This window comes from Limulus polyphemus, unplaced genomic scaffold (assembly GCF_000517525.1).
Source record: "Limulus polyphemus unplaced genomic scaffold, Limulus_polyphemus-2.1.2 Scaffold1378, whole genome shotgun sequence".
NCBI classification, from domain to species: domain Eukaryota; kingdom Metazoa; phylum Arthropoda; class Merostomata; order Xiphosura; family Limulidae; genus Limulus; species Limulus polyphemus.
Genome location: NW_013666988.1, coordinates 280,741 through 295,201, shown reverse-complemented (window position 1 = coordinate 295,201; position 14,461 = coordinate 280,741). Strand labels below are relative to the sequence as shown.

The 14,461-nt window shown below is 31.0% G+C and overlaps 1 protein-coding gene across 1 annotated transcript; it reads right to left on the bottom strand.

Moving 5' to 3' along the window:
• Positions 1 to 2,486: 2,486 nt before the first annotated feature.
• LOC106463324 (tetratricopeptide repeat protein 8-like) lies at positions 2,487 to 13,830 on the bottom strand. The gene is made up of 8 exons (XM_013923344.2): positions 13,582 to 13,830; positions 9,943 to 10,121; positions 9,331 to 9,490; positions 8,606 to 8,740; positions 8,155 to 8,240; positions 7,690 to 7,777; positions 5,691 to 5,801; positions 2,487 to 2,630 (listed from the first exon to the last, which is right to left on the bottom strand). The coding sequence occupies exons 1-8, from the start codon at positions 13,681 to 13,683 to the stop codon at positions 2,487 to 2,489; spliced, it is 1,005 nt and encodes a 334-aa protein (XP_013778798.1). The 5' UTR covers positions 13,684 to 13,830.
• Between the last annotated feature and the right edge of the window lie 631 nt (positions 13,831 to 14,461).

The following is a 14,461-nucleotide window of genomic DNA, read 5'->3' as shown; positions in this document are numbered from 1 at the left end:
AACACTCTCTTTAATTACCAGAATTATTTTTAATCAAAAACAGTAGTAATTGGAAACCCTAACTTAGATTTGTTGTTTATCTTTGTGACAACAGAGTTAATCGTAACTTCAATTGATTGATTAGCTTATGTGAAACTAGTTAATGTGATTGCCATTAATAGGTAGTTGATTGAATTGCTCATCTCTAATGCAGCACTTTCTTTAATTACCAGAATTATTTTTAATCAAAAACAGTAGTAATTGGAAACCCTAACTTAGATTTGTTGTTTATCTTTGTGACAACAGAGTTAATCGTAACTTCAATTGATTGATTAGCTTATGTGAAACTAGTTAATGTGATTGCCATTAATAGGTAGTTGATTGAATTGCTCATCTCTAATGCAGCACTTTCTTTAATTACCAGAATTATTTTTCATTAGATAGAATTTTAATGCCTATCACTACCTGTATAACATGGAAGTTAAAGAAACAAAATATACACCATCAATTTGATATAGATTTAATTAACAGGGGTTGTTGTATACCTGCTATATTTTCATGGTAGGCACAAAAAAACTAACAAATTATATTTGATTATTTAGTTCTAAGTATAAGTAAACACTGTGGATTTTATACAAGTAATAGAGTATTTAGTCTTTTTCTTTTTAAAACAAGAAGAAAAAGTGAGTCCCAGATGTAGATATGGTAAACTTACCTGATCAATATTTCCTTTGGCTATCTCAATAACCCCAAGGTTGTTGTAGGACTCAGCATGGTCATTGTTGACAACTAAGGCTAATTTAAAGCACTGGGATGCTAAGTTCTTGTCTCCTATCCCCTGTTGCAAAAAATGTAACTGTTAACTAGATAATACACTCTTGTCTCCTCTACCCTGTTGCAAGAAATGTAGCTGTTAACTAAGTAACACATTTTTGTCTCCTCTACCCTGTTGCAAGAAATTTACTGTTAACTAAGTAACACATTTTTGTCTCATCTACCCTGTTGCAGGAAATGTAACTGTTAATTAATGAACACATTCTTGCCCCCTGTCCCGTGTATAAGAAACATAACAATTAACTAAACAAGACCTGTAACAAGCTATTCTGACAGATAATTGTAAACCATTTAATCTGTTTTATATCATCATAACATTTAAGACAGGCATTATATTAAGAAATATTTACATGTTTGCTGTGGATGATTGTTCATAAGTATGTTTATGTTATACTACAGCTCAATATTATTATACAATATATGTATAGCTTCAGTGTTCTTACTGTTATTTCTGCAAAAAAAATACGTTCATCAATTTTTTGTCAGCCAGTTTATTGTCCTTGTCAATACTGAGAGCTCACTTACTATACTTAGAAAAACAATGTGACCAATGTTGTACCACACATAAGCCAGGTTATCAGTTCCAAGACTGACAGCCCACTATTTACTCTTACTACAATAATGTGTCCAACTTTGTACCACACATTAGCCAGGTTATCATCAGTTCCAAGACTGAAAACTCACTAACTACTTTTAGTACAGCAATGTGACCAACATTGTACCATGCAAGAGCCAGGTTCTCATCATTTCTAAGACTCACAGCTCATTTACTATACTTACAACAGCAATGTGACCAATGTTGTACCACACATCAGCAAGATTATCATCATTTCCAAGACTGAGAGCTCTTTCAAAGCAGGTTAAAGCCATATCATACTGCTGGGCATAAAAACAACACAAGCCTAAGTTGTTATACAGTTCTGTATTGTATAATCCCATCAGCAATAGCCTCCTAGTACATAAAACAAAATATTCATTGGCATTTCTAGTATTTACATGAAAAAAAATAACATAGACCTTTGTAGAGAGTTAATATCAAGAACATTTGCTCTAAAAAATTAAAATATATGATAATATTCATAAAATTCATTCCATGAGTACTAGTGCATGTCTAAAAGTTTAATATCAAAAATAAAGTCTGTGAGAGAAAACTTTTTCTTGTCAAACTTAGGGGCCTTGTTTTTTTTACACTATTACCCAGTTTTTTGCTTGTTTCATGTTTATTTAATTTTCTAAATAATTTTATTGAAGTATTTTTATTCACCTTTATTTTTAATTTTGGTAAATTCTTCTTGTGAAATTTTATTAAGATTTGTCCACACACCATTCATTACTTAACCTCTGTAATATCTAAAATATATAACTTATTATTGTTATTGTGAATCTTTTCTTTCTGTGGCTATCATGAGTAAATGTATCACCTAGTAACCTCTAGTACGTAATAACTGCACTTACTCAAGTAAAATACTAACAATGGTGGTTACAATGACCATAAGTTAAAACTACCAGAAAATTTATGACTTCCATTCTGTATCTTTCTTTTTTTAAATGAAGGTCTTTCCATACAGCTACTGTGAATTATTAAATGAATACAGCTTTAGATCAAAAATATAATAAAGGAAAAAATGCTTTAAAAATGGTACTTGTGATCTAAAACATTGAAAGATAATAAATTACCTATAAAATCTTAGTGCTAGCTCTGGCTGGTCAGAATAAAAATGATGAGTTGCTATGCAGGCTATTGCTTCTACATTTATAGCATCAAACTGGAGAACATCCTTATAATACTTTACGGCAAGATTCATGTCATTCAGAGCCTGCATGTAAAAGAGGAGTAATCAAGCCTATTCATACTCTGTAATAACACTGCTATATAGCAGAAAAGTTTCTCTTAACAAACTTTTATAAGAATTGCTTGAACAAGTTTATGTCAAACAAAGTAACATTTGATTAGCTAACTTTGATGAAATACTAATAAAAGATTCAGTATCTCAACTATATTTGGAGTTGTACTGTAAAACTGTGGAATAGCATTAGCATTTAATACTAAAAAACATCATTGATATAATATTCAACACTGATCCATGACAATTATGTTAAAAATACAATCAGTGAGTTTTAATATACAGAGGTTGTGTATGTTATATTTAAAGGATTTTGGAACCTCGCCACATTATTAAAGTTCACTGTCGCATCTGGTCATTCTCTCTCTTACAACCGTACATTTTGGCAAAAGTACTGAGTGTGGTTTCCATTAAAACATGCTCTGTCATAAAGCTGTCACACCTAAAGTACATCATTCCTCACTGTGAGCTTTCCATACTCCATCTAGTGTATGAGGATGATGATTTCCTCATGCCTATTTCAACTGTCCAGTCACAAAGAAATCCCCAGATGCTGCATCTGGTCACTTGAGACTTGACCAGTATGTTTTCCTATAAAATAGCATGAATACTTTTTTCATTCTCCAGCTGCTTGAGTATGTGACAGTTGAATAGGAGGTATGACTGAAAATCTTATCTTGGTGAACCCATACCCTGATGACTTTGTTTACAGAAAGAGGTCCTTCTAGATTATGTTGCATACTGTTGCTTGGGGCAAATTCATGGCTTATGCCACTGAACTTTGTGTTCATAGATTCTAATCTGTTACAAGACCTCAAACTTTTGTTTATCACGGATGGGGTACAAGTTCTTGCTGGTGTCTTTCTGAATGGTCTTCAGTGATCCAAGTTAATCAATATTCCTTTGTTTTCCAATAACATTAAGAACAAAGGATATCCCCATCTAGGAAATTCTAAATCTCCAATCTGGGTTCATCCTTATGATCTGAGCCTGTGAATATTTAGTGTTAGAAAAAACTGTTACATACCATTCCAAAAAGTAACCAATTTTCAGTGACACCACACTACCTACATAATGCAAAACAATGATAAAATGTAGTTCTCATATGTACCATTCCACCACAACTTTATATTGGCTGTGGTTTGTTACGTAACTTGCTCATTTGCATATTGAAAATCATTTTAATATAAACTACTAAACCCTTTCTCTTATATATGTATATAATTATATAGATAGACATAAAGAAAAATAATTTATCATTCAGATACTTTCATGCACATATGTGTTTGTGTATGTGTACATAATTACTGTAACTGTGGTAACTTAGTAAAATTTATCAATTCAATCTCAATGCACATTTTAGATTCTGCACAGTTTATAATGTTAATCATTCTATTTCTGATCCTTTTTTTTCAGGCTTGAAGGAGTTACTAAATGAAAATGTCAGATTTTAACACCATTTTACATAATATGAAGTACAGTTCTGTTTATGATACACACTTATCAAACCTGAAGAGATATTGCAAAAACAATTTTTTGTTTTGGATTTTTGTACAAAGCTACACAAGGGTTATCTGTGTTAGACATCCATAATTTTGAACTGATAAACTAAAGCAATGATTCTGAATATGGGGAGCATGCTCCACAGGGGGGCAATTTGAAAATGCTACAATAAGAAAAATTTTTCATTTGGGTGTGAAGAGTGAAAAACGTTTCGTGACTCAAAACTAAATTTCTAAATTTTAAATTATATTATTATACCTTTTCAACACCAAATTTGTTTTTATATTAAGGGGCATCAAATTTTTTGAGGTGTTGAGGTGGGGCATGGAGCAAAAAAGGTTAAGAACCACTGAACTAAAGAAAGGGCATCTAGTTAACAACAACATTAACCATTATTGAGCTACTCTTGTCTCCCTATAAGAGTGATTGGACCATCACTCTTATAGTGTACCCACAGCCCTAAAGTGCAGAATTTTATTTTGTGGAAATGGGATGTAAGCCACAGAACCTCGAATTCACAGTCTCGGCATACTAACCTTTAGGCCACACCACACCTACCCCTTAATGGAACAGACATAGAATGTATAAGGAATTTTTCACTGTTTTATACTGGATAGAATATGTTATTTTTTAATCAGGCATGCTGTACTTAGTAATTCATTCCTTTTAAGGTGTTTAATACTTTATCATATAGTGTGAAATAAAGATGTTCTTTAAAAAGAAATATACAAAATAATATAATCATGGTATAATATTTAGCAAGTGGCTTGTTTCATAAAATTATGCCCTATGAAATAATACAGTCACATAACAAGTTGATTTCAAAGGGTATCACACAATATTCAGTACAAGTTTATAAACCTATTGAGTAGAAGACATGTCTATATTACAACAGTTAAACATCATACTAAATGTAAAAATACTTAAACATTAACCAATAAAATTACAAAGGAAAATTTAAATATAATAATATACCTACATAATTTAAAACAATGATTGTGTAAAACAAATACATACAATTAAAAGGAATACGACGTTAAAATCATTATACAAAAAATAGTCATTAAAACAGAAACTTGCTCTAAAAAGACTACATATATTTCAGTGTTCTACGACACCATCGTCAGAGTAACAGTTGAGGTATGGTTGGGTCTTATATACCCACATAATCATTGAAATTCCTGTAACATCATCTAGGCTTAAACTACCCAGAGTTACAAAACATATGTTCAGTACTTTATTATTTCTAGATCTGGACCAGCTTCCTTGTTTAATACTATATCTTTGTCTTTTCAATTTTGATAGTTTCAATGATATTTAATTCAATTTTAAATTCTACCTGATTTATCAACTTAGTGTTACTCCAGTCTATAACATGAGATGTTTTTACCACACATTCTGTTAATACTGATTCATTTACATCAAAACGTATGTAGAGACATTTTAGGGGAAGTCCCTGTTTTAATAACTATTTATTGTGTAATGATTTTAACGTTGTATTCCTTTTAATTGTATATATAAATAATATACCTCATATATCCGAGCAATACTGGTTAGAAGACTCGTTTCACCTGGAAAGTTTCCTAACGAATGCTTATAAACCTCAAGGGCTGCTAGAGGTTGGTCTAATCGAATATAAACCTAAATAAAAACAAGATACATATTATATCCTGAGCACACTGTAAAGTCAGAAAATCACATATAGCCTTGCACTGAAATTTAATAACTGTAATAAATTTAAATAACACACTTACTTGAGATGAGTGTCAGAAAGTTATGATCTTTCAATAGAATCACAAATAACATTTAAATGCTAAATTTTAATTCTGAGGTCTTCAGATAATTCTGTGCTAATCCATGACTACAAAATTAGCACAAAACATGATCGTTGCTATGGCAGGAATAAAGTTTTGCACATCATCCACAAAATGATATTCTTAATAGTTAATTCCTTGTGGATGCATCAGTTTCTTCCCAATATTATTTATACAATACCTTCTACATCAAACAAACTGGTGATGATGGATGGGCTTTTTAGCACAAAGCAGCACAATGGTCCATCTGCAATGAGTCCACTGAGAATACAGTAACTTGATTTTTAGCATTTTAAGCCCTCATTTCTACCACTGAGCAGTTCAAGGGTGGAGATGATAGGAAACTATTGAATTACTAATGATACTAATGTTTTTTCTTTAACAGTTTGGATACTTTAACATGAACTATTGTTGAAAAGTAACCATCAAAATTATAAATATTTACAAAGATTTTTCAAAACTTATTTGGGTTTATTATTTTATAAAACAGCATATTCAATGTTTATGGTTTTAAATAAAATTCACACTAAAATTCAGTCTCCAACTTCCCAGAATCCATAGGCAAATGATGACAATAACAGAGTTCTAAAAATAGAGCTTCTAAAACAGCATCATCATCAAACATCTGAAATCACGGGATTTAAAATAATCCAGGAAATTTGGATACATCAACAAAATGCGAGAATAACATCATCAAGAATACATTTTTCTTTTTACATACTTACAAGTACATCCTTATTTATTCTTTAAAATATAATTAATTGTCGATCACAAAAGTTAAAAAAGCATCTATTATAAATAATTCATTTTCGTATACGCAAGAATCAACAAAAATAAGATTAGTAAAACTCAGTTATTAAGGTAAAGCATAGATCTTTATCAGGAACACTAAACCCCCACAAAATACAACATTTAGTTTAAAACTAGTCTCTGCATTAACTTTCTAACTATATCTATTAACTCTTTCGCTACAGGCTCAGTCAATTCAGCCAAGTTCATGACCCCAAACTGATCTTTATAGTTTCCATTGTATAATCTATAATATGTTTTGTGTATCTCCATGAAATTTTGCAAGCTGTTAGTCATCATTCATCCTTTTGCTGTGTAGTTCAGATATATGGTGGATTGCACAGTGAAAGAGTTAAGAGGCACTTACAGATAAAAAAATCTGAATTTTTAATGAAGTATTTCCAAAAAAACTTTATTCATGATTATATGGAGTCAAAGTGTTGACTGCTCCAAGAGCAAAGTGATTTTCATGTTAACATTAAAAATGCTTCTCTTCATCTGAAAATTCTCAGATTTCCTTTGCATAATTTCTAAAACCTCCTAAATAAATTTCAAACATTTATTTGAAACAAATCTTTTGTAAAAATACCTGTAATGTTTACTAAGAATTAGCTAAATTTCAAGAAGACACTTTGAGTACATTCAGAGTTATATATGTATGGTTACATGGTGGTTATCAAATTGGTCAAATTGACTGAGCCTCTCTCTATAGGGTTTAAGACACATGCCATACGTTATTTTGACAAAACTAATGATGTTAAAACAATGTGATATTCCACTAATCTTGCTCTAGTTTTAGTAGCATGTAATATGTTTCAAACACTAATGTTTACACCAAGCAATATAAATTTGATTCTATCGCAAAACCCCAGACAACCAGTATAAGAAAGAATAGTTTTCTCTTCAAGTGAAAAGTTTCACTTTACCTTTCCCAGCCAAAGATAACTATCCACATTTTCTTGCTGTTTCACAGCTGATTTAAACTGCCTTTCAGCATCTCTATACATTCCAAACCTGCAAGGTGAAATTTCAACAAGTTTATCATCCTATGATTTTACAATGTATTAATGACATGACCTTCTTGTAAAGTTTATAAAAATTCCAATTTTTACACTATTACAATAAATTTTATAAACATTTACAGCATACACAAGCTTTACAAGATTCAATGGTACATTCATGAACTTGTAATTCTTACTAGTTAAAAGTATTTACATTTAAATCTTTTGTTTTCAATACCTTTGTAACTCAACATTATATTAGATATAAGGATATAATTATTGTATAGTAATGCATATTTCATAACCTATGTGACAAATCTCTGTAAACTTACAGAATGTACAGAGAATCATGTTGTAATACTGTAGTCACATACATAAATTCTAACTGACCTGTAATAACACTTCCCTAATTGCAGTTTCCACCACCAGTCTTGGTACTGACATGCCTGAGTAGCCTGTGCTGCAAGATCTAAAGCCTAAAAATGAAAGAGTTGCATGTATTACCAAACACCAGCATAGACACTCTGTATATCCCCACTAGGTGAAACCATTCCCATTAACATTATGAAATGTGTCAAATCATCAACTGCCAAGTTGACCAAATAATGAAAATTATCTAAATTTTTAGCTGATCAATTAACTAACTTGTTGTCAGTATTTCAATCTTAAACTAACCATTTTACCATCTGATGATGAGAATTTAATATTTTAAACCAACCCATTTTACCAGTTGGTGATGGGTATTACGATTATAAATTGACTGACTAGTAATAGGCATTTATAAAAGCCTACATATAAATAAATGGTTGGTTCTATAAATTTTATGTAAAAGCAAACTTACATGTCTAGCATCATTCTCATGATAATAGATGTATTCAAACAAGGCTTTAGCAAGGTTAGGGTTTGCAGAATATTTAGAAATATTAAGTCTTGGGAGATTGATAAAGGGTCCATCAGGTTGTGACAACATGGAAGCCTGTGATGAAAGGTAAACACTTAACTTGGACTTTTGTTTGTAAATCTCAATTAAATATGGGCAAAAACACACTTTTTTGATAAAAATGCTCCATTTTTTCATATCTTGATAGTTTTAAAAGCATCAATCAAGACAACAAATATTGAAGAAAACAACCTTTTCTTTTTAAATTCTCTACTTTTATGTTTAAAATGAAGTGAAACAGAACATACAATAATGTTTGACACATTTCAATCATGTAAAGTTACAATTAGTATTTCTAACACAGTATTTAAATTTTTAAAAGTGTTAATTTTCTGTATTTAGTGCTGCAACATTATCGTCTAGACACTTGTTTATCACATACCTTTTGTATATGCAAGTTTACAACAATTTGATGATTGTAGTTTTTTTGAGAAATAACACTTACAACACTGAAGTTATACATACATCTTATAATGTTGAGTTGTAGTGTTAAGTAAAATTGATTTATGAGCAATCATCCACATTAAAAATGCAAATATTTCTTAATATAATGCTGATCTTAACATCATGATGATTTAAAATAGTTATTAGTTTCCAATAATTTTTTTATTAAGAACACAGCTTACAGTGCCCAGTCTAACATATCTGCCAGAAGAGCTGGTTACAGGTCTTGCAGTACGAGCAGTTCTAGGAGTTCTCACTGCTTGCTCAACTGTTCCAGGCCGTCCAGTGTGAGATCCTGGTCTCAAAACACCAGTGAGTGGTCTTCCAGACTGTGTGACTGGTCTTTCCACAATAAGAAAAAAAGTTTATTTTAAAAACCACAACAAAGCTAATATCAATAAAAACAGACAAAGTATACATAAGTTGATTAAATAAGAACTAAACAAGCAGTGGATTAATTTGAAAATATACATTATTATACATTAAACATACTTTTTGAAAGTACTGGTACTCTTTTTAACTGACAAGAGGATATTGCTGGAAATACAAATTTACAAGAGAACGGATTAAAGGAGAGAATTCTGCATATATGACCCTGTTTTAACAAACAAAAAGTAAAATTAACTTGTGCTATGCTTTATTCTTTACTAAAGCAGTATTATGTACCCAAGGCTCAACATTATTCAATCTTCACCAAAGACATTTTGCATGAATCAAGGCATCAATTGTGACATCTTCAGAAGAAAAGTACACATATTTTAGACTTATGAACTCAAAAACATTTAGATAGTTACCTTACAGACTGACTAGTTCCTTGAGGTCGACCAGAAGTTTTGAGTGAAGTTCCAGGGCGAGAAATTTGTGCTATTGAATTTTCATCCATTAACATTTCTGCGATTCCTTCTTCATCTGTTTCAAGATCATCTACATAAACTTGCTCAGTCAAAGAACGCATTTTCAAGCACCATACTGCCTGATTAAAATATCAGAAAAATGCTGCAATATTAGAATTTTACTACATCATACATAACTGAAGATGTACAAATCTCAATTTATCAAGTGAGCAGTAGCTCCATAATTTAAAACAAAATCTATAATTTAACCCTGCCCACATTTACTAATTTAAATATTGTACACAGCTTTTTTATGCCTAAAATTAAATTTAATCTTGCAAAAGGATACACATAATTTGTTTTGGACACCAAAAAAAAACCTTCATTTGAGATCCAGGGAGACCAACTAAACAAATATAAAAATATTGAACATTTTTTTTATTGTAAAATAAATTTTAACAGCCTTTCACGTGTAAATTAATATTGACATTGAATTAAATAATTCAAATTCTAATGTAAAAAAGAAAAACTTCACAGAATTACTTGCAAAAAGGCATGTAGTCAAGAATAAGAATTACCTCTGCATAACATTATTATGTGTTATTTTGAACACTATTGAATTTTCAAAATTTACTTTAATTCTTTTATTGTGCTTTTATTATAAGGTAAGAAAAAAGTATTCTAATGAAGAAACTGTTCAACATTAGGACATGTGAAATGATTGAAATTTAATTAATTCTTTATGACAATTAAGGTAGCACTGACCCTTAAAACTGGGCAAATTTACATGCTGAGGAAACACTGTTAACCACTTATAACCTTCAAGTTCAGCACTAAACAAAGTATGATGTCACAATCCCTAAAAGTACACTTTCAATTATACATGTCATGTGCATAATTAATGTGGCAGGGATAAAGAAATACATATCATAAATTGTTTTAACACCATAACTTTACTTAGAAATGATAAAAACATGTGAAAATTGATACACCTCCTCTTTGTGTACATCCTTATAGCTTGAATTAAAGACTTTGCTAATTTTCTGCAATGTTAACAAGCTATGGGTAATTAATATTAATTAATACCATTGTTAGTGATAATTGAACTCATAACAAGACAATTGGTAAAGATTTTTGAATCTTAAAAAATTCAAGCTATAGAAGAGTAATATCAACAAGTGTGCTAAGTTTCATGCTGATACTGGCTTTAATGGTGAAGTTATCATGTTAATTGATCTGTCCTGCTGCTTCATTTTACATATCTCATGATAGTGGGAAAAATTTGACGAACTATGTTGCTTTTAACAATACTTTATATTTGTTAATATGGTGATACGTCTCTGTTCATTTGTTAATTTCCCTTAGAAATTTTTTCCGAGAAACTTCAGCGATATAAGTCCTTTCTTAACTAAAACTAGTTTATTATTTTTCGATACAACTTTATAATACACAGAATTTCCATAGTCAATACGTTTGCAATCTCGATAACAAAACAAACTCTTTATATTACTGTCACTACTGCTCACTTGACTCAATTATCTGTCTCTATCTCTATCTATCTGCGATTATTATCTCTGCTTTATTTTCCGGGCTTATATACTAAAATAGAGGGCACCTGGAAAACACTAGAGTTGCCAGGAATAGTCATGCTCTTGGGTATTTCTAGCTATATTGAGCAGGGGTGTAGGAAAATTACACAAGTTGGTGGTGAACCAGAAACATATTCACAACCATGAAGTGTAAAAATAATCAGGGGTCCATGGACCTAAGTGGACACTGGGAGTTAGAGGGTTTTAAGGTGCTCTAAAATGAAATCTGATGTCCTTTTTTGACTTAAAATATGAATGAAACTAACATTTTTACTGTAATCTAAGTTGTTCAAAAAAATATTAAAGGCCAAAACAAAAGAAATAAAACCTTTTAGATACAAAAAATATTTTTAACCTTCCTACAAAATGACAAAACAAATTTAGATTCATTTCATTTCTACACCTCATAAATATGAATTACTGATTAATGGTGGTAACTAACATGCAAATGTCACAAAATTCAACTGTTTTGTCATGAATGTAGAATTTTAAAAACTAATACATGATAAAACTTGACAATAGATTAATTATAAAAAAATATTTCCTTACCATACAGCATGCACCAGCTTTGATAAGAAGCTTTGTAGAATAGCATATGTCAGAACTACATGTTGACATAGGTTGGCATTTTAGTAATAGTGTGATTGCCATCAAAAACTGATTGTTTTAGGGAAGTATATGTAACAGTCCTTTCCAATGCAAAATATTCATACATTCATATCACAACAACCTGATGATGACAAAACATTGTATATTTATTATTATTATGTTAAACTTGTAATCAAGTTTCCTTCATTATCATTTCAAGTCATCTGCAAACTTTCTTAGCCTCAATGTGGATTCCCTGTCATCAAAATCATAAGAATGTGCTCAAACTGGAGATTTAAAATGTCCAAAATATGGATATTCCTTATACAAAATTTTATTGGAAAACAAAGGAATATGAATTAACTTGGCTCACAACATTCTGTATAGAAAGCAACAGTAGTATTTTCTGCTGGCAAGTTGGGTGATGAAACATGGATATAATATTCCTTATTTTGAAGTGGGAGTGATCAACAGTTACGTGGGTAGTGCCTGCATACTGAGAACAAGACATTACACTTTTCTTAGCACAGTTGTGGTATTGACATGTATAGCAGGCCTCTTTTTTTGAATGGTCCTGCTGTTAATCTATAAACACAAATGTTAGTGGCAAAAGCCATCCACATACCCTAGGCAACAATACAGAACATAATGAAGAAAGATCTCCATATGGAAGCAAGATCAACAGAGTAAGGATTCACTAAGAGAATGGCTCCTGTCACACCTCCTGTTTAACCATTACATACCTCTAGATGTTAGAGAATTTAACACATACTCAGGCTATTCCATACAAAGACATACTAGTTAAGTTGCTGGACAGGCTAAGATCTCTTAACTTATTTTCTCTTGAGAAAAGAAGCATAAGAGGTGATCTTACTGAAGTTTACAAGATTATCTGGTTGTCTGATAGGATACAAGCCTCTGATTTTTTGACTGTATTTTGAAAATAACAGAATGACAGAACACAAGCTTAAGATTTGTAAATTACAGGCTAAGCTCCAGTTAATTATGACTGACTTATGGAATCAGTTGCCATCAGAATTAGTGAAGGCTAGCATTTTAGTTTAAGAGAGAAAAATTATTTGTTTCCTTAAACATAAAGGGTGGACTTAAATTTTTACTTTTCCAAGGATTAGTGTGAAAGAACAGCCTTAAGGGACCAAATTGCGCTTTGCTGTCCATAGGTCATGTTACGAATCATGGGCTAATAACACACTAATCCTAGTAGTAGTAAAAAATGAGCTGCTGGTGTTTAATTTTAAAGTTTGTGCCAAATGTCTAATATATTATGTGTAATAAGTTAATTTGTATTTTTATCTTTTTATGTATTTCCATTACCCAAGAAACCTTTTATTCATAAACAATAAAAAAACAACAACTATTGCCTGTAATTCTTGCGTTGCACAAGCACGCCGAGACAGCCTACCTGATCAAATGGATTTTTTTCCAACAATTCGGTACACTGATCTGCACATAATTCAAACTTCCGTCGACGAAAGTCGCTAAGGGCTTTAAACAATGGATCCATTATGCCCTATTAGTAACGGTTAAGTGCATAAAAGTGATTATCTTATTACAATATTTAAAACTTTACGCGTATTTTCATTACATTACAATAAGTTACAACGGTAACACAAACCTACAACAGTATTTCGTTCTTCGAGAATGTAAACAATGCATGCTCCATCTAGCGATAGTTACAAAACCATATTATAATAAATATTTTTGTTTTACTTGGCATTTATTAAACAAACACATAATATGTGTGAAAAAAATTAATAGACTCTACTAGAGAAATCAATCGACAAAAAAATGCTAACAGTTGTAACCAGTTATTACAGCCTTGACCTACACTTTTGACCAAATTTAGTATTTAGACCAATTAGAGTCCACTTGGTCTCATGTTTTCAGTTCGTACTCTTTAATTTATAGATTATTTTAATCATTAACCCTTCTAGCTATATTGTTTTCAACTAAGCTAGTCGTGAATCATTCTACTTGTGTCGTCAATACATCCAAAATTGCCTGAAATTTTGGAATAAATATACTGAGAGCAATGGTGAAAGTAACTTTAATTTCTTACTGGAACGGTAGTAGTGTTTGCCATCTCCTACCAATCTAACCATCCACACACATTTTACCCAAATTAACTCTGTTCATTTATGGCGGCTGAAGTTTCAACATTTGAATTTTAAAATTTTGATACTAATAGCTACTGCAGTTAATATAAAAAATCTTACTTAAAGTTTGATTTGAAAACATTTCTTAGGTTGTAATGGATTGAAAAATAGTACCTAAATAACGTG